At 35.3% G+C, this 20,493-nt stretch overlaps 1 protein-coding gene across 3 annotated transcripts in view; it reads right to left on the reverse strand.

Annotated features, from left to right (window-relative positions):
• The window catches only part of FBXO8 (F-box protein 8), a 42,501-nt gene that overhangs the window by 2,466 nt on the left and 19,542 nt on the right, over positions 1-20,493 (reverse strand). The window contains exons 4-6 of one of the 3 annotated variants that reach the window (XM_080672496.1): positions 17,264-17,366; positions 5,167-5,285; positions 1,099-1,295 (exon numbers count right to left, since the gene is read on the reverse strand). In XM_080672496.1, coding sequence (XP_080528622.1) covers positions 1,099-1,295; positions 5,167-5,285; positions 17,264-17,366 — 419 coding nt within the window. Of the gene's footprint in view, positions 1-1,098; positions 1,296-5,166; positions 5,286-17,263; positions 17,408-20,493 lie in introns of all 3 variants that reach the window. The other 2 variants (XM_080672494.1, XM_080672495.1) reach the window with 2 other exon arrangements.

A 20,493-nucleotide genomic window follows, 5' to 3' on the forward strand; every position in this document is an offset into this window, starting at 1 on the left:
CTAACGCAATACCAATTCAGCACCTTCTTCAATTCAAAAGAACTTCAGAATAGTTTAAGATTTAATTGTGAAAACTCTAAATTTTAAAATTTCATAATTGGCTTTATTTTCATCTTGCTTTCAAATGTAATATTTCCATTCAACTCACCATAAAATATTTGTACTGTCAGTATATTTATCTTCCCATTAAAAAGAAGTCACATATTTATTTACATATGCTTTTATAAAACTGTAATTTGAAAGCATCTTCAATGACAAAAAATGTATTAACTTAGTACTAGAAAATAAAATTTAAACAACTCATAAGATTAGTAAAATAATATTATTTGAGATAGGCATTTTAAGGGTCTATAGAATTTACATATTAATCTCAAAAGTAAATACTTAGGGAAGATTGCTAAAGCTGAGCACCATGCAACAAAAAACTTTTCTTCTTTATATATATCTTTAGGGCAATAGTTGATGTTTACTATTAAAATAGTAACAAAGTTCATGATACTTGCTACTACTACTTGCTACTACTGTGGTGTTTATATTTCAGAATTCTGCAGTCTTAAAGCTAATTAAACATTATGTCTTATAAGAGAATGTTCAACAAATTTCATATGACAGGTATTTTGTAATCTCTTCTTAGTAAGGTAAGCACAATAAAACTTTTGATATGAAGTGATAAGTAAAGCTATATCGCATGAAAAAATATGTAAGTGACTCAGGCTATATTATGCACACACAAAAATAATGAACACTAGTTGTATGAAAAACATTTTATTAGAAAAATCCTAGGTTTTACCTACGTAATATGTAAATTATTGAAAGCGTTACAAATAATTTCTCAAGGTTTTAATTAGACTAGTAAAAATACCAATGCTTAAACAAGAATAATTTTTTAAAACTTATATAGCTAAGTGTAACTTTCCTCCTAAGACAGCATATTAACTATATGTAAATGATAGCTATGGCAAACTAAAGTAGTCACTGCTATAAACAGTAAAATAAGTATTTATAATTTTTCCCTATAGTGAGAAAAAATGTCTCATAAACTACAGTTTTTACCTGAAGGAGGGAGTGGGAGAAGGAATTCACTATATATATTCTTACCAGGACTAAGGCCAAGTTCTCTCATTAAATCAGGGTTACAAGCACAGAATCTATGTGAGAACTTTGTTATAAGAGTTTCAAGATATTCCCCACGCTCTTCAGGGGCATGGATGTGACGAAAAAATTCTCTCAGTGCATTGGGCAAGAATTGATTTCTAAAATTATGCAGTGTTACAAGGTCATCCAAGACATCTCTCCTAAAAGAAAAAGACACAGCTTTAATGAACTTTTCTCTATTAATCATAATTTTTTAATAAAAATACTTTATTATTGAGTACCAGATCAGCTAATCCTATAAAGTATATATAATTCTTAAAATTAAAACAACTGCGATTACTTAAGGAATTAAATGATTTAAAAATATATTTATTTACATACAAATATATGTAAATATATTTAAATATATTTATATGTAAATAGCATAACAAAACAAGGTAAAACTAGTATTTCTAATTATAAAATGAAAAACTAAAATTTTCAATATTATAAAGGGCATTTTTTTTCAAGTGTCTTCTTGACTAAGTCCAAATGAGCAACATAATTCGTTAATTTTTAATTATGAAAATAAGGAGTATTCACCTTCCATATCAATCTACATCACCGGAGCTAACAACTGTTTATGCACACTTTTTTCAAGGTCTACATATACTGTCTATTGTTCTAGAATTTTATTTTGGTTATTTTACATAGTATATTGTGAACAGCTTTCTGTCTTAAAATTTTTTTTATTTGTTGATTTTAGAGAGAAAGGAAAGAGAGAGAGAGAGAGAGAGAGAAACATTGAGTTGTTGTTCCACTTATTTATGCATCACTGGTTGATTCTTGTATGTACCCTGACCAGGATCAAACTCACAACCTTGGTGTATTGGGACAATGTTCTAACCAACTGATCTACCTAGCCAAGGCTCTGTCTTTATACATAACTCTAACTCTCCTTTTTAATGGCTTCACAGTATCCCATCTTATGAATGTAACAATTCTAATGATATACATTTAGTGCATTTACAATTATATAAATATATATACACTGAGTGACCAGATTATTATGATCTCTGAATGCATAATAATCTGGTCACTGAGTGTATATCCTATATAATAAAAGGCTAATATGCAAATTGTCCCCTCGACCAGGAGTTCGACCAGCAGGCAGGCTGGCCAACAGCCCACGTCCCCTCCCCCTGGCCAGGCTGGCCGGACCCCACCCATGCACGAATTCATGCATCGGGCCTCTAAAATACATACACACACACACACACACACACACACACACCGAGTGGCCATATTATTATGCGTTCAGAGATCATAATAATCTGGCCACTCAGAGTGTGTGTGTGTGTGTGTGTGTGTGTGTGTGTGTGTGTGTATATGTATATGTATGTTTATATAATTACTAGAGGCCTGGTGCATGAATTCATGCACGGGTGGGGTCCCTCAGCCTGGCTGGTGATCGAGGCCTACTGGGGGGCCAGCCAGCCGGGGGGAGGGACCCTGGGAGGTTGGCCAGCTGGCCCCCCAATCAGGGTCTACCAGGGAGGCCAGCTGGCCAGAGGGAGGGGTCATGGGAGGTTGGTCGGCCAGGGGGAGGAGCCGCGGGAGGTTGACTGGCTGGGGGGGGAGGAGGGGCCGTGGAAGGTTGGCTGTGGGAGCGCACTGACCACCAGGGGGCAGCTCCTGCGTTGAGTGTATGCCCCCTGGTGATCAGTGTGTGTCATAGCGACTGGTCAACCGGTTGTTCAGTTGTAATGGTCGCTTAGGCTTTTATATATATATATATATTTTTATCAATACTATTCTAATAGACAAATTAAAAATGCTTCAATCCTTACTCAACTAAACCATGATTATATGATCACTAGTGGCCCGGTGCATGAAATTCATGCATGAGGGGGTGTCCCTCAGCCCGGCCTGCACCCTCTCCAATCTGGGACCCCTCGGGGGATGTCTGACTACCGGTTTAGGCCTGCTCTCTGATTGGGCCTAAACTAGCAGTCGGACATCCCTCTCGCAATCCAGGACCGCTGGCTCCTAATCGCTCACCTGCCTGTCAGCCTGCTCGCCCCCAACTGCCCCCCCCCCGCCGGCCTTCTCGCCCCCAACTGCCCCCCCTGCCGGCCTTCTCGCCCCCAACTGCCCCCCCTGCCGGCCTGCTCGCCCCCAACTGGCCCCCCCTGCCAGCCTGATTGCCCCCAACTGCCGGCCTGCTCACCCTCAACTGCCCTCCCTTCCTGGCCTGATCACCCCTAACCGTCTCTGCCTCAGCCCTGCCACCATGGCTTTGTCTGGAATGACGTCCAGAAGGTCTCCCGGTCTAATTAGCATATTATCTTTTATTAGTATAGATAATCCTTAATATCTACCAGTTGCTTATGGCAGGGATAGGCAAATATGGCCACTGCCTGGTTTTATAAATAAAGTTTTATTAGAACACAGTTACACTCATTTGTTTGTGTACTGTGTATATCTACTTTCATGACACAATGGTGGAGTTATAAGTAGCTGTGACAGAGATCATATGGTCTGTCAAACCTAAAATATTTACAAAAAGATCAGGTTCTTTAGAGAAAAGCTGCTGATCCGTAGGTACCTAGCATTTACAGTTGAAAGGAGTTAATGACACTTGCTTTATGTAAGAGATTTCTTTCAATGATCAGTACTTTTATGCTGGACTATAAACTCTTCAAAGACAGATTATATTTTAATCAAATGCATAACCCCACTTTCTAGCAAAGTTTCTAGAATATGATGAATGCAAATTGCTGTTAAAAAATCCTGAGAAATAAAAAAACTCTGAAAATTACAATAAAAAGGTAAATACATTTTGAACCATTCATTAGATTAGTATGAGACCTTTAATTTAAAAAATGGTAGTGCAGTGATATTACATTAAATGTCAACCCAGTATTTTTTTTTTCAAATAGCATAAGTTCTTTTTTTTATTTTATTTTTATTGATTTTTTTACAGAGAGGAAGGGAGAGGGATAGAGAGTTAGAAACATCGATGAGAGAGAATCATCAATCAGCTACCTCCTGCACACCCCCTACTGGGGATGTGCCCGCAACCAAGGTACATGCCCTTGACTGGAATCGAACCTGGGACCCTTTCAGTCCGCAGGCTGACCCTCTATCCACTGAGCCAAACTGATCAGGGCTCAACCCAGTATTTTTTATGTCCACTGATAAGCATAATTTAGAGCAGCGGTCGCCAACCTTTCGGACCTCCCGGACCACCAGTGGGTGACGAACACTGCTCCAAAGGTTTCCTTAAACCTGCGGTCGACAACCTTTCAGACCTCACGGATCACCAGTGGTCCACGGACCACCGGTTGGCAACCGCTGATTTAGAGCACAAATTAATGACTATCAAGTCAGAGCAGCTATTCAGCATCATTTCTGTGTACAACATACTGTTAAATGACACATTTTCAGGATTTTCAAGTTGTCCATGACACTTCTGTGCAGTATTGATCTGAAAACATACATATATTTCTTATCACTAGTATTTGTGAGTTTATATTGGCAATTTTAGAATTCAGAACTTTTAGTTACCTAAACACTTAGGTTTTATGGCTAGTTATTAAAAAAAATAAAAAAGAACTGCAGCAATTCAAAAATACTTGGTTTTGGTTTACTATTACAAAGATGATAGGCTACCATTTTGCATGTATGAGTGGGATTTTTTTTTTTTTTTGCTTTCTTTATAGGCAAGTTAAAGCTCACAAAGAAATGACTTGTAAATTATAAAAATCTTTTCCCTATCTTTACTCTATTATTTTTAAATATTTTTATTGATTCCAGAGAGGAAGGAAGAGGGAGAAAGATAAGAAACATCAATGATGAAAGAGAATTATTGATGGGCTGCCTCCTGCACACTCCACACTGGGGATCGAGCCCTCCACCCGGGCATGTACCTTGACCCGGGAATTGAATCGTGACCTCCTGGTTCATAGGTCAACGCTTAATCACTAAGCCATGTTGGCCAGGCTTGTCGTATAGTTTTTAAAGTAAAACAACTCATAAAAAATATTACTGAACTCATTTCTGATGAAAACTTTATTATTATTTTTTTACCTTTCATCAAGATAGATTCGCAGCTTTTTCCAATTTAGTGTTCTTGTACAGAAGATAAACTTTGCTATTTCCTTTGGTGAATCGTCTAGGATACCCTTGGACATAAAGTAGTTCACTCCCTAAGGCAGAAATACAAATCTCATAAATAAAATCAGTCTTTATTTATAAATTTAACAACTAGGCAATAGCAGAACAATAGCTATAAATTCTTTCTAGCATTAATAGACTTTGTATAGCTTTAACATGCAAAATACAAGCTAGAACTTGAACTGAAACTATTACTTGTGGCTGACAGTTTACATGCAATGAAAAGTAGGAAATTCAAAGTTAAGACTCCTAAAGAAATCCTAATTAAATTTTCTGGCTCATGTCAGTTAAAACTAACTATACAGAAATGCAGCCTAAATTAGAGGAGGGTGATGAAGAGGGGAGGGAAAAACTACTATATAGACTTCAAAATAAGCCTTATCACAAACACTTTTGCTGTCTAATAAAAAAACACAATGATTTCTTAAAACTTAGATACATGTTCTAATACACTTTTCAAGGAAATAGGTTCTTGAGAAGATTCTCCAAATGAAAGACTAATAACTTGATTCTGGAAAGAAAAATAATTAAATTATTTAACTTAAAGCAAAGTTGGCACAATTCCCGGCCAGTTTATGGGTTGTTCACTTTGGCTTTAAGCATTGCTATATTCTTCAAGAATTTAGCTCCAATACACATTGATGCAAAACATAAAACAAAGCAATTTATGTTTTCATAGGATTTATCTTTGAATTTCCTTTTCTCTGCATGCAAAGTTTTCCAGAGAAGCATTACCCATAATTTTGTACCTACTTTAGGTTTAAAACAATGACAAAACATCAACATAAAATCAAACGCTAAAACCAATCCATGTTCTCTCATGTATGTGGAAGTCACATTCAAATAATTGCCTTATGTGGATTTGAATGTGCAATTATTGAAATAAAAGGCAGGTGTGTTTATTTCAACTCACAGTTATTCAGATACTTGCATTACCACGAATGCTTATGTCTGGATAATAGCACATTATGTGTTGTTAATTGACAGAGAAAATGACATAGTATATACACCCAACATATTGTTTTCACACATAAATTCCTTCAGCATTTTTTCCCTTTATATACACATATTACTCAGAAATATTAGACACATTAAAAAATCGAAAGTTGTAAGATTTTTATAAAAGTCTCTTAAAACCCTCTCACAAAAATTTTTATAACTTGGTACCATGAGGTAATGCTTTTGAAAGGTTATAATTATCTGTAAATTATAATTCAAAGATAAGGTTTTTATATAAAACTAATTGTATGAGGCATCAGATAACACCCTAATGAGTATTTTAATAGTATAAAAACAATCCTAAAGCACTGATTTAAAAAATGTATATGAAGAACAGAATGTGATATCATGAAACTTTGTCAACTCGATTGTAAGCTGTATTTCAGACTGCATCCTGGATACAACGCTAGAGAATGTCACATGATCAAGATGGAAAGCCAAATAATTTGAATAATTTGTTTGGAATGAGGCTTTCAGAAATTGTCTGAGGGGGCAGGACTAGAGAAACAGTAATGCTTGTTCCATCCTTTCCTCCATTAGTTTGAATAATCGAGAGTTGACTGTATATTTAATCGATCCACCCAGCAAAAGTTGTCAGCATTTTAAATAAAATTCCTACATTTAAAAGAATAACAATATATCAGAAGTGCTTAATTTTAACCCAAGTGATTCAAAGATGAAGTGTCAATTAAATATTATCTAATAGGTTATTTATTCATACCTACTTGTAAATCAATATTTAAGACATATAAAACTAATTCTAATCTACTTTAAAAATTTACGTAAAATGTAAAAAACACTAATATGATTCATTAAATAGTACATAAATCTCTAATTACATGATAAATACCATTTTAATATCATTTGATGCTCCTTAGTTATAAATTAACATTGGTATCTACCTCAAGTATGTATTATAAAAGTACCCTGTTGGTCATTTCCTTTTTTATAGATTACATGTTTTGAGACTTTAATATCTAACCTAACTTGTCCAGGCTTGAACATGTGCAAAAGCAATAGAAATGCAAAGGAAATATTTTAAAAAATATGAAAAAGAAACTCATATGCTACCAATCCAGAGGATAAGCGAACGTTAAAGACAAAGATAACTGATGTTTCTGGCTTAGATGCAGAGAGAAATGAATGACAGAAAAAAATAACTGATAGCAAAAATCCCATAGGTTTTAGAGGGCATTGAGTTGACGGAAACAGTGATGTGTTTGGTCTTAGAAATGTTGACAGATACAACTAGAAAGGTACAGTAGGCAGTTGGCAATTTAATAAGACATAAAGAAAATAAATGAGGGTTGAAGGTACAGATTAAGGATCTTCAATAAGAAGACTCAGTAAGAAGACAGGTAATGAAGAGAGCAGGGATAGAATAATGCGACAGAGGGTAAGGGTCTTGGAAATGAAAAGTATATAATGCAATGACATAGTATAGTTAAAGGACCATAGTGTTCAGAAGAGGGACCAAATTTTGGCTTTTCCACTTAATGATTATGTTAACACTAGAGGCCCAATGCACGAAGATTCATGCAAGAATGGGCCTTCCTTCCTCTGGCTGCCAGCAACACCTTCACTACAGCCAGAGCCAGCTTTCTGCCTTCCCATGCTGCCCAGGGGCCTGGAGTGGCTGGGGGCAGGGCGGAATGCCTCTGTTATCGCCATGGTGACGACACAATGGTCCTGCCCTGCCCCCCACCGCTCGGCACCTGTGTATGCAAACTAACCTGCCATATTTGTTGGGTTAATTTGCATACTCACTCCTTTTGGCTGGTGGGCATCGTGAAGGTACAGTCAATTTGCATCTTACTCTTTTATTAGTGTGGATAAACAGTTTACCCAGGGGCCTCAGTTTCCTAATCAATAAAAATTAAAAGGCTATTGTGAGAATATGAAAGTGCCTAGCATAGCACATGGCTAGTTTCTTTTGCCTTTTAGATAGCCCAAGGAGCAAAAATGGGAAAGAGGGCATGGATTTGGTGACTGAGAGGAAATAAAGTAGTGACTTTCAAGATTGCTTTCTAAAAAGTAATGGGGACTCTCAAGTCCAAGTAGAAAGCTTAGATGCACAGAGAGTATAGTATTCCACTAAAATTTGTTATGCAAATGTAGCACCAATACTTACACAATAAAATTAGGGTGGTGAGCTGTTTTGAAGTCATTTGTTAGGTGGCAAAAACCAAATAATTCAAGAAAACATAAACAAGTCACTAAAACCATATTAACAAGTAATTTAGAATGAAGAAAAGATTTGTTGGAGCTAGTCACCTACATAATGCATCTCTCTATTTTCTTCTTACTGTGAGAATGGTTTCCCACATAATAATTCATGTTTTAAGATATAAATACTTTTTCTTCTATTACATAAATACTCCTTATGTTCTCTCACCTTTTAAAAAAGCCAATTAAAAAAATCAAATTACTATATCCACAGTTGTGCTTCACAAGCAAAATCTACCATACATATGTTCAGAACTAAAAATATATATTTAGGAACAGAGATAATTCTAAAAAACTAGGCATGCAAAGCCAAATAGGAAAGTACTGGCTTTTGTCTTAAAAATAAAAGTCTTAATTTAAAAAAAGTACTGTTGGAATTCAAAATACCGGCTATCGGCACAAGCACTTGGCAGAAACACTGTGTAACAGTTGGTCAATAAAGGAAACCATTAATAAAACAACACTGTAGCATACCAGGGAGTACCCTTAATTTATTTTCCTAAAAGACAGCTTAGGATATACAATTAGATTTAGCTAGTTTTGTTCAAATCTGCCATTGTATACAATGTGAAAAACCAGTACCTTGGCTACTACATTTTAGGCAATAAACCTGTACTTAGAGCATTACATAATAAAAAAAGCAAACTGGACAGTGTATTTAATTTTCTTTAAAAAAAACTGAAGACTTTAAAAATAACAATCCTAAAATTTTAACAATATTTATAAAATAAAAACAGTTCAATCTAGATTTCTAATGTTTTTTTTTCAATATGACACTAATATATTAATATTCAAGTATACATTTTAACCATGGTGAAATAAAAAAATTGAAATGCAATATTTTCACATCAAACGCAATGATATAAAAATTAGGAGATACAATATATGTTATGAAAACTTTTATTTTCTTAATTACTTCTAAAAAATAATTAGCACATCAAAGGACAGCCCTCTATAGGTCAAATAGTATTCCCATTGTTTTGTTTGAAAATAACAGCATCGATAATTAAGATGACTTCTAATACCATTTCTTCTTTTTCATAGTGCTCTCAGAATTACTAAGAAAAATGTTAAATCTATTATTTAACAATTTTTATTCGGTCCAGCAGTTCTCATTTTCCCTATTTAATCCTATAACACGTTCTATAAATAAGGGGGGAAAAAACCCCACATAGAATTTGCATAGGTAAAATTCACCTAGGGATATGTATTCTACAAATAAATATCAACATCTTGCTTTAGAGTTGAGGTAAAATAAATGCAGAAGATTACAATATGGGCAAGTTTAAGACTAGGTATCTGTTTTTTGTCCTGTCATTCCAGTTCATTCTACCCACTAACTTTTCCTTGTTTTCTCACTTCTGTAAGTTTCCATGCCATCTCCTATGTGTAACACTGACCGTAGCACGTACTTTAGAAATGTCACACAATGCTTTTACTCATGGTAATCCAACCTACTCCTACATATAATGATTGCTATTCTCAATCCAGTCACTAGATTCAAAGGTAACAGTAAAAACTATGCCCAAGTTTTTAAAGTGGTCTTATGCAGAAAGATTGCTTTATAAGAGTAATGTTTTCTTCTCACTGAGGTACCCATAATTAGGCTACTCACTGCAAGGCTCTGTGTGACTTATAACTCAAAGGAAAGGAGGCACTGGAAATTGGAAAATAAATGTAAAGATAATTTTGATGTTAGTTTGAAATCTGAGCTGCAGATTAAGTTTTGTCTCTTCCCTAGGAAGAAGAGAGAGCACACACTGTCCATACTCCCCCAATCTTAATAGAGAAGTGACAGTGTGGAGAGAAAAGAGAGTGCCAATATCCCATAGCCAATTCCTGAAATTGGTCAGAACTTCACATTTTATCTGGAGGATAATAAAGGTCATACTGTTCAGCTTTCAGTACAGAATATGGAATGAAATCAGTTTATTTATGTACTTGTTTGAATTGACAAGGATGTCATCTTCCAAGAACAACTTATGAATGACTTTTCAGTACATTAAAATGCACAATGCTCAGGAATTGCCTAGAATAGTCACACATACACCCTAAATTATTTGTAGCCAGAGAAGTTAATAGAAAATCTCATATTAAGGAAGAATAGTTCAAAGAAAATTAAAAGAAAAATGGGAAATCCCCTCTAAGGGAGTCCAGGGAAAATGGAAGAAAGGTGGATAGATCTTTCTAATTCTTTTTCACAGGAGAGAAAGCAATGGCATTAGACATAACATGAACCTCAGTATCTAAGGTTTTAGAAAACAACAAAAAAGTCCATATTAATTAGTCCGAATAGCCTCAAACAGAAAAAGAGCCACATCTGTGAATTCTAATAGTCTCCAAAAGTGTCACACCCATGACTGGGATAGAGCAATAAGATGATAAATATGAAATTACTTCCTAATTAATAAATTACTACTAACAATTAAATATAGCAATCATTATATTGATAAAGTTGTTGGTAGTTGAGATAAGCTTCTTGAAAATGTCCCTTTTATCTCTAATACTAGAGGCCCGGTGCACGAAATTCGTGCATGGGGGAGGAGGGTGTCCCTCAGCCCAGCCTGCACCCTCTCCAATCTGGGACACCTCGAGGGATGTCCGACTGCCCGTTTAAGCCCGATCCCAGTAGGACATCCCTCTCACAATCCAGGACTGCTGGCTCCCAACTGCTCACCTGCCTGCCTTCCTGATTGCCCCTAACCGCTTCTGCCTGCCAGCCTGATCACCCTCTAACCACTCCCCTGCCAGCCTGTTTTCCCCTAACTGCCCTCCCCTGCAGGCCTGGTCACCCCTAACTGCCCTCCCCTGCAGGCCTGGTCCCCCCCAAATGCTCTTCCCTGCAGGCCTGGGTCCCCCCCAACTGCCCTCCCCTGCAGGCCTGGTCACCCCCAACTTCCCTCCTCTGCTGGCTTGGTCACCCCTAACTGCCCTCCCCTGCAGGCTTGATCGCCCCCAAATGCCCTCCCTTGCAGGCCTGGTCCCTCCCAACTGCCCTCCCTTGCTGGCCATCTTGTGGTGGCCATCTTGTGTCCACATGGGGGCAGAATCTTTGACCACATGGGGCAGCCATCTTGTGTGTTAAGAGTGATGGTCAATCTGCATATTACTCTTTTATTAGATAGGATAGAGGCCTGGTGCACGGTTGGGGGCCAGCTGGTTTGCCCTGAAGGGTGTCCTGGATCAGGGTGGGGGTTCACTTGGGGCGTAGGGCGGCCTGGGCGAGGGTCCTGTGGTGGTTTGCAGGCCGGCCACGCCCCCTGGAGACCCAAGTGGAGGCCCTGGTATCTGGGGTTTATTTATCTTCTACAATTGAAACTTTGTAGCCTGGAGCGGAGCCAAGCCTTCTGCTTGCTCCGTGGCAGCAGCCATTTTTGGGGGGATTTATGTATCTTCTATAATTGAAACTTTGTAGCCTTGAGTGGAGGCCTAGGCCGGCAAGGGCAGGCGGAAAGCTTGGCTTCCTCCATTGCCGGGGAAACCCAAGCCTCCCTCCTGCTCTCTGTGGCCATAGCCATTTTGGTTGGGTTTATTTGCATATTCGCTCCTGATTGGCTGGTGGGCATGGCTGGTGGGTGTAGCGGAGTGATGGTTAATTTGCATATTACTCTTTTATTATATAGGATGTCCGAAAATTAGCAAAAGAAAACATTTTTATAAAACTCGAGATAAAACTCTATTAGGTGAAGGCATGATTAATAACAATTCAAACCAATGAGAATATGACACAATTGAACACCAATGTTAGCTAATTTAAAAACTGCATTTGCAATGTGCATGTGTATTGATTTAAATGACTAACTCTACAATTTTATCATATTACCCACATTCTAAGATGTACATTCATAGAAATATTTTAACAGCTCTTAAACAATTTCAAAATAGCATTAAAAAAACAACAAATATTAATAGTAGAAAAGAATGGAAGTTGGGATTTAAGTGGTAGTTCACTGCCAGCACATGTATGTACTTATTCATGTAATTAAAGTATCTGTCCATCCAAGACACATGTTTAGTTTGAACATAATTTTGGACCCCTAATTACTGCTTAAAATGTCCTCAAAGAGACTAAACTAAGTAGCACCACTGAAACAAAAAATTACTATGTAATATTTGCAAAAAAACTGCTTATCAGATGTCAGGAAATGAAAAGGAAGGCAAAGAGTATCACCGTCGAAAGCTAGGAGATGTTGGTGTGACCAATGCATAGTTCATGAAGGACCAGCATCAGGTGTCAATATTTATCTACTAGATAAAAAAGCTCCAAAAAAGGAAAAAACCAAGAGCCTTGAGCTGTGCCTGCCTCTTGGTAGTATAAGTTGTAGTTGGACCTGTAGTATAAATTTAAAGCTACATTCTGGTGAGCACTCAGAAGTACTAAGCTCTTAGTAGCACTAAGCATACATTATTTCATTTAATCTTCAGAACACCACAATGATATAGGAACTATTATTTCCCCATTTGGTGAAACCGAAGCACAAAGAGTTTAAATAATTTGCCCCAGGTGAAAGTCATATAACTAGTAAGTGGAGAGATACTTAATAAATATTTGTTGAATGAACATGAGTATATCTGTAAAAGATTCCAGATGACTTTTAAGAAAAGCTGTAAATTTAAGGACTAGCTAATTCAACTAAGGGGAAAAAAAGAAAAACAATTAACAACAACAAGAACCTATAAATTATGCCAAAACTCCAGTATGCTATGAAATTATAAACTCTCAAAGTTCTGAATCATCAGTCCAAATAATAAAAACCAATATGTCATTTTGACAATACAGTTAACTGCTAATGGCCAAAATTGGTCCATGAGGATCTAAAACTTTGATTATTCAGAAGGAATCTCTAAACATTATAATAACATATAGGAAAATCATATAATTTTATGTATAAGTGTACACTACAATTAGTTAACTAAAAAGTCACATTTAATGTAGTGTTTCCTTCAAACCCGTATTTCAAAAGCTACAATTAAATTGAAGGATGCTGTATAATTGGTGACGTCCAAGAATTGAGAAAATAATTTTCTTTTTTTTGTTAAAACACTTACATTTTGGAGTGACATCTACTGTGATATTGGTAGTGGCAATTGCCAGATTCAGGAAAAGTCATAGGAGAGACAACTACCTTGCACACTAAAGCTGAGAACAAAAATCTAAAAAGTGATGTCAATGAGAATGAAATATTTTGATGTCAAGTTTCATTAAAACAGTGGTCACATGAGATAATAAAGAACATTTCAGAAGTCTCACGGTGGTCAGATAGGGTATGAAAGGAAATGGCAAATAAATTTTTATTTGAAATATACTTAAAATATTAATACAATATTGCAAATGTCTAGGTATATCTATCTAAATTGGTAACAAAATTCAAACAAAGTAAAAAATATTGCTCATTTTAGCACTTCACACTTTAAAATTTGTAATATAGGTCCTGTGGTGTTAAAATATTCTAATTTGATTCTCTCCTTTAGTTCAAAGTCCTGGATTAATATATTGTCTCCTACAAGTAAAATGTCAGTTTACTTTTACCCCACACAGTCCACACTAAATAAGGTAACAAGTTAGTATCTCCCAAAGCATACTGAAAAAAAAACAAAAGAAAAATTTATCAAGTGGTTCAACTGAAAAATAAACTATGAACTATAGGCTTAAATCTCTTTTTCAATTAGAATACGGCTGTAAAACAGCCTGGGAAATCTGACTCTCATTTAAGCTTCTAAAAAGATGAGTCTACAAACATCCTTCAGTGAACTGATCCTAAACCACATGCTTGAATGACTCTTAGAGACGAGAGAGGGCGAGAGAGGGTGGCCATGATATATCATGGTCAGGGCAGAGCGTAGAATAAAGTTAAATAAAGAATAAAATAAATCTTTATACTGAATAGACATAGGATAAAGTTGCCTTCTTAACCATAAGATCAACACATATAAATTAGATTAAAAAGAAGTAGATATACACATATATACCCATACGCACATCATGTTGCCCTTGAAAGAGCAAATGGCCTGCAGTTTAGTATGACTTGACTAGTTGTAACCAGATTGAAAGTATTAACTTATCTAGATAGAGGATAATATTTAGTGCCTGAGAGGTACAGTTTTTCACTTTGACTCTCATGCCAATCCAAGGGAAGGGACATTGCCAATGAACTTGAGCATTTTGGCTCTTCTGGGTAAGCAATTCTTAGGGAGCAGAAGCTATATTTGGTGAAGGACTCTTTTCACTGTCAACTAGCTCCTTTTACTCTGGTTAAATTCTCATCAGCAAATCTGGGGATAAAATTAATTTGCTAATGAGAAACAGCAATGCTTATTTTTATAAACATGTGTTTGGGATTACATATCAGACTCCTGTAAGTTTAGGTAATAGCAGTAATAGTGATGAGGATGTGTTTGACTACAAACAACAGGAATCTCAATTCAAAAAAGTAAAGGAATTTATTGCCTTGCATAACAAGAAATTGCAAACTAATGTTTCCAGGGTTGTTAGGCTCACACATAGTATCATGGACCTCCATTCTTTCTTTCTAATGTGCCATTCTCAGTATGTTGTTAACACCTTCATGGCTGCTGGTGTTCCTATCATTACATCCTCATACACCAATGTCCAGAGTGTGCATGTATATACATGTACACACACACACACACACACACACACACACACACACACACACACTTCTCTTTGTCTCTTTTTAAAACCTAAAAAATCTCCACACCATCTTCTTCAATCTCATAGGTCAGAATGGATTAAATGGATGTCATGGAAGCTAAGGGGAATAGAATTAACATAGCTTGGAATAATCTATATTTGACTTTTGAGGCTGGGGCTGGTTTATAGTGAGAGTGTAAGTCGGGATTTCACTGCTGCCTATATAAGGCTACTGTGATTTTTTTTTAAGAAATTACTTTTACCATAGGATATAGTGGTATAAGAAGGAACTCTTAAGATATCTCCTGACTTCCGCCTCTTGTAACTATTCCTTCTGGTAATTAGGCCTAATCACCTCAACCGCAGCATCATTACCTACCCTCACAGCCTTTTTGTTTGGTTGGTTTGGTTTTGTCTTGTTTGCTCAGTGGCAGAAGGACCTAATATGGCCAGAAGGTAGTTTCAGCAACCAACTGGAAATGTACCTCTGTTGCAATATTTCCCCCTTTGGGTATTAAGGCCTCTAAACCAGCAGAGTCCAGAAATAAGGGAAGCAGAATTACAAATTTTCCAAGTGGCTCACTAGTAAAAAATAGTGCTGCAGATGCCTGGATGCCTGCCCAAAGGCCATTTCACTCTTTTCATTGCTTCTAGCATCTCAGTCGCAGTTACTAAATCATGTTAAGTTTAGTCAGTCATGTAATCCTTTCTATTCTGTTCTCTGTTGTTCTAGGGGTGTACATTTGATTCAGTTGTGTTCATAAGAAATGAGCACAAGTACATTGGAGGCTCCTGAAAAAGACCCCATTTCGCCATAAGCAGAAGGAATTTGAGAACTTCTTTGACTGCCTTCTTTGTGCTGAGGGTATTTTCACATGAGAATGAGATATTTTGAGCAGCGGTAACCACCTTGTTATCAAGAAAGGGCAAAAGTCAACACACTGAGAGTCCCGAAGTAACTCTGGGATACCCATCGCTGGGTGTCATTTGAAGTAAATAAATGTATATGGCTTAAGCCATTATTAGTTATGTTCTCTGGTCCTTCAAGCCCCAAACAACCTAGCTGGTACATACAGGGAAAAGTGGGTACTGCAGGTAGCAGATCATAAAATGTGACACAGGCTGAGGAGAGCAACAAAGTGAAGAGCACTGAGAATAAATTATTCCTATATATATTTCCATTTATAACATAAGTTAAGAATTTAGGAAGTTTAGTTTACCTTTCTTTAGTTTACCTATACTTTGTGCAAAGTATACCTTTAACTTACAGCCAAAGAATACATGCTTATCTGTAAATTCTGATACCAAATCAAGATTTTCTATCTCTAGCAATAAAAATAAAAGTTCTTTTTCATCACTGCTGCTATCCTATGAAGTAGCGATAATGAAAAAAATCAGTAAGATTTAATTTCTGAGATATTATTCATAAGAATTGAGTATAAACGCCACTTGTTTTCCTTCCTTTACTGGAGAACTCCTTCAATTTCCTAATTATATTTTAGCTGTTCCAACAACAAAAAGAATATGTTATCTTAAAAATAATTATCTTATGCATTTCCATCTAAAACACATACACCGGTCAAATTTAAAATATTTCTCATAACAGGTTCTACCCCAGATCAATTTAACAAAATGCATAAAACTGTATGCATGTGGGTCTTTTTGAATGAACACAGAAAAAAAAGTGCTTATATAGTTAAAAATAAAGACTTCTCTTAGCTGACCACAATGAGGATATTATGTTTAAAAACTTTTAAAGAACATACTTAGACAAAAATAAATCTATAATAAAGTTTTAAAAACCATGTTCACTATCAATTTTTCAGACTAAATTTAAAAATAACTAGGTCAAGAAAATGTTCAATACTAAATGGAGTACAAAGAATATAGCTAACTGGATGATAAGTAAAATTACTTTATTACAATATTTCTAGTGGGATAAAATCAACACACGGAACTGGTACATGCAGGGGAAATACAGCCTAATGTAACAGATGGTTTTTAGCACATTCCTTTACTAGAATGTGGTCACCTGCCACAAAGTACACAAGCTCATGCACAAGATCAAGACTTTACATACAGCTGAGATCACAATGGCATGCATACAACAATAGCGTGCTAGATAAATCGTACCACAGACTGTGCAGATCTTCTCCCCCACCCCAGTTGCTGTGGAGTTTGGTTACCCATATCCGTGACATGAACGATGTCCTTTGGAGAATCTTGTTCCCTGTGGCTGTAAGTATTCTTATTTTGATAATATTTTAATGATTCTTGCTATCAAATGTTAAGTAGAGAACTAGAAATTATGGAAAAGTAGACTATTTTTTTAAAATACTGAACAATTATATACATCTTATCTCAAGTACTTACAATAAACACCACTTACATTTAAACATAACATCAAAACTAATTTACTTCTTAGGCTTAAATTAAGCCAAAATAACACATCTGATGACAGTGCTCCAGTGAGGAGGTGAAAAAGAATCACCCTCCTAATTTTTAGCTCTCAAAACACGTGGCAAAAGTCTTCTAAGTATTACTAATGTATGACTCATACAGAGAAATTCTACTTAAAAACATCCATTCGGATATCCCTTTCAGTTACGTGATTTCAATTCTGAAGGCCTGACTTGGAAAAACAAGCAAATTGACATTGATTATTTATATTGATCAATGAAAGAAAATATGGAATATAGTGATTAAAATACTTCTCATTTCTCTGCACCTATAAGTGCATTCCAATATCCTTCTTTGCCTATTAATATCCTAAGTACATTCAGGTAAAGGCAGAATTCTATTTTGCTATCAGGCAACACCTGCTAAGTTACTAATGTTTGTAAAAGCACAGAATCAGAATTCTGGGACCACAGGCCACTGTGAATGGTTTAGCTCTATGCCTCTTGGCAGCACTATGTGCCCCTTTCGGAACAGGAAGTTCAATACTTCTGGAATGCTCCAGGATATCTTTAAATCAGGCCAGGGAGTGGAAAAAAGAAAAGAAAAGAAAATACAGCCAACTCTCAATAACAAAGGGAGGTAGGATGGATAAGTAATTCGGAAGACCTAAGGATCTTACTTTAATTAATAACTTCAATCCCTCTCTTAGCAAACATTTGACTTAAAACTTTAAAAATTTTTGTCAGATAAAAAAATAAGACTTAATTTTGCTTCTTTTCTCTGCCCCCTCCCACTTCCAAACACTTTGGGGAGGTATAACAAACACTCTATAATCTAACATGTAGCTGCAAAGATAGGATTATATTTTGACATCTAGCTTTTCTAAGTTAGATATTTAAAAATATCCATCACATTCTAGTATATAAGGGCCTATCTATATTTTCATCTTTGCATAAAAAGAATGCCTTTATAATTTGTTTAAAAAATTGGTACTCCTTTAGCAAGAAATAACTATTTACCACAATCAATATCAATAGCTACATCCAACTTTTCTGACTTTTGTAAATCTACAACTCAGTACTTACCAAGTTACATTTTCTTATAATGTAACATTTGCAAGTGATATTAATTGAAGATGACAGTTTTACTCAACATCAGCATAAGTCTTGACAGGAGCCAGTACGCCTTAAGAAACTGGGCATAATAAGACTGGGGCTTGTAATAGCCAACTTTCCTGATTCTTATGTATATAGAGTAAAACACTACATTATTCTGCTTCAGTTCTTCTCCAGTAATCATCATTCAATTAACTCAAGAGACTGATGTGAAATATATCTTACTATAAAGTTCATCGTATGAACTGTTTTAGTTAGCATCAAGTAATGCCTAATTCTAATAAACAAAAATAATTAAGTCCTGAAACCATTCCATTCTTCAAAAACATAATGTGGTTAGTTAAATCTCTTATACAGAGTAGGTATTCATAGTGCAAGATCAAAAAGGCGACATGCTTACTGTTGCTATATATTTAGATAGAACTTGAATTTGATAAAAAACAAAGTAAAATAAGTGTATTTTATGATAATAGCCTCAGAATATAATTGCAATAAAATGACAAGTTACAAAACCTAAATTTATAATAGTTTACTCATTTGCCTTCTAAAAATGATTAATTTATAAAAACCAATACTGGTTTCAAATATGTAATTTGAACTTTAACTTATTATAAATCATCCTACTTTCATACAAAGTATCAGTTTGCCATTCATTAAAAATAAAAACTCTTTACACAGTGGTGAAAAGAGAGAATAAATATTGTAATTTAAATATTTATACCAGGCTTTGTTTTATTTGTGGGGATAAGACAACTTATAATGTGTAAGTATCGGCAAACCTTTGTAGTGGTGTTATGTTTTATTTTTCATTCATGTACAAAAAAATTAACAAAGAAAGAAATCATAAGTAACAAGCAAAAATTAATTTAACTTTAAAAATATGGTGTCATTTGCATTATATGCGTATTTATAAAATTAGGATTTCTGTTTAATATTTAAATATTTTGCATGGGAGAAGCATTTCTCTAATTATAACAGAGCAAAAGTTAAGATATTTAAAAAATATTTGCGTGATTTAAATAGCCTTTAATACCTTTACAACAAATAAAAGAAAAAGTTGGGTTTTAAAAATTAGGTAAATTAAAATAACTGCCACTTAAGTTTAAAAATAATACACCTAGAACTAGTAGTTCTGAGTGCTCTATAATTGCTATTAGATTTCTAAGATAAATATAGTATATATTTAAACATCTATCTAAAAATTTGAACCTTTCCAGGATATATTAAAATGAGAACAGGGGGGGAAAATCAGTGAAAGAACTGTCTTTTGATCATTCCTATGTATTATGTTAAGAAAAAATTAATTAATTAATTATTAAGCAGTTATTCTTGCTTCTCCCACTCTCCATTTTTCCTGTATGTGTTTATTCTCTTTTAAAAAAATTAAGTTATGAATACAAAATTATTCAATTTCATAACAGAATCTAAAAGCAGTTTCTATGTCAAATTAAATTAGATTGTTAAAGGCATTATTTAAAAAAAACATTTTGATGTGTTGAAAACTAGAACAATATATTTTACGATTATCTTTGATAAAAGTAGTAGCATTGTTATTAAATATAAACAAAGCAAGAAGAAAATGCTGCAAATAAACTTTGATGAACATTATTTTATGTGCTCCAATATCTCAATCAGGTCCAGCAGAGGACTGCGTGTGTCATGGAAGTTGCCATATGAAGTGAGCAGGCAGAGATTAGAACGTGACATGGTAAGGTAAAAACAGCAATAAGTCAAATACTGGGCTTTGCAGTGATTGAAAAGGCACGTGCAGTGACTTGTGATTTTACTTGCAAGTTTATTGGAAAATTGCAACAAGAAAGTAATAAAGTTCAACTATTACAAATATTC

This window comes from Plecotus auritus (genome assembly GCF_963455305.1).
Source record: "Plecotus auritus genome assembly, chromosome: 6".
In the NCBI taxonomy this organism is placed as follows: domain Eukaryota; kingdom Metazoa; phylum Chordata; class Mammalia; order Chiroptera; family Vespertilionidae; genus Plecotus; species Plecotus auritus.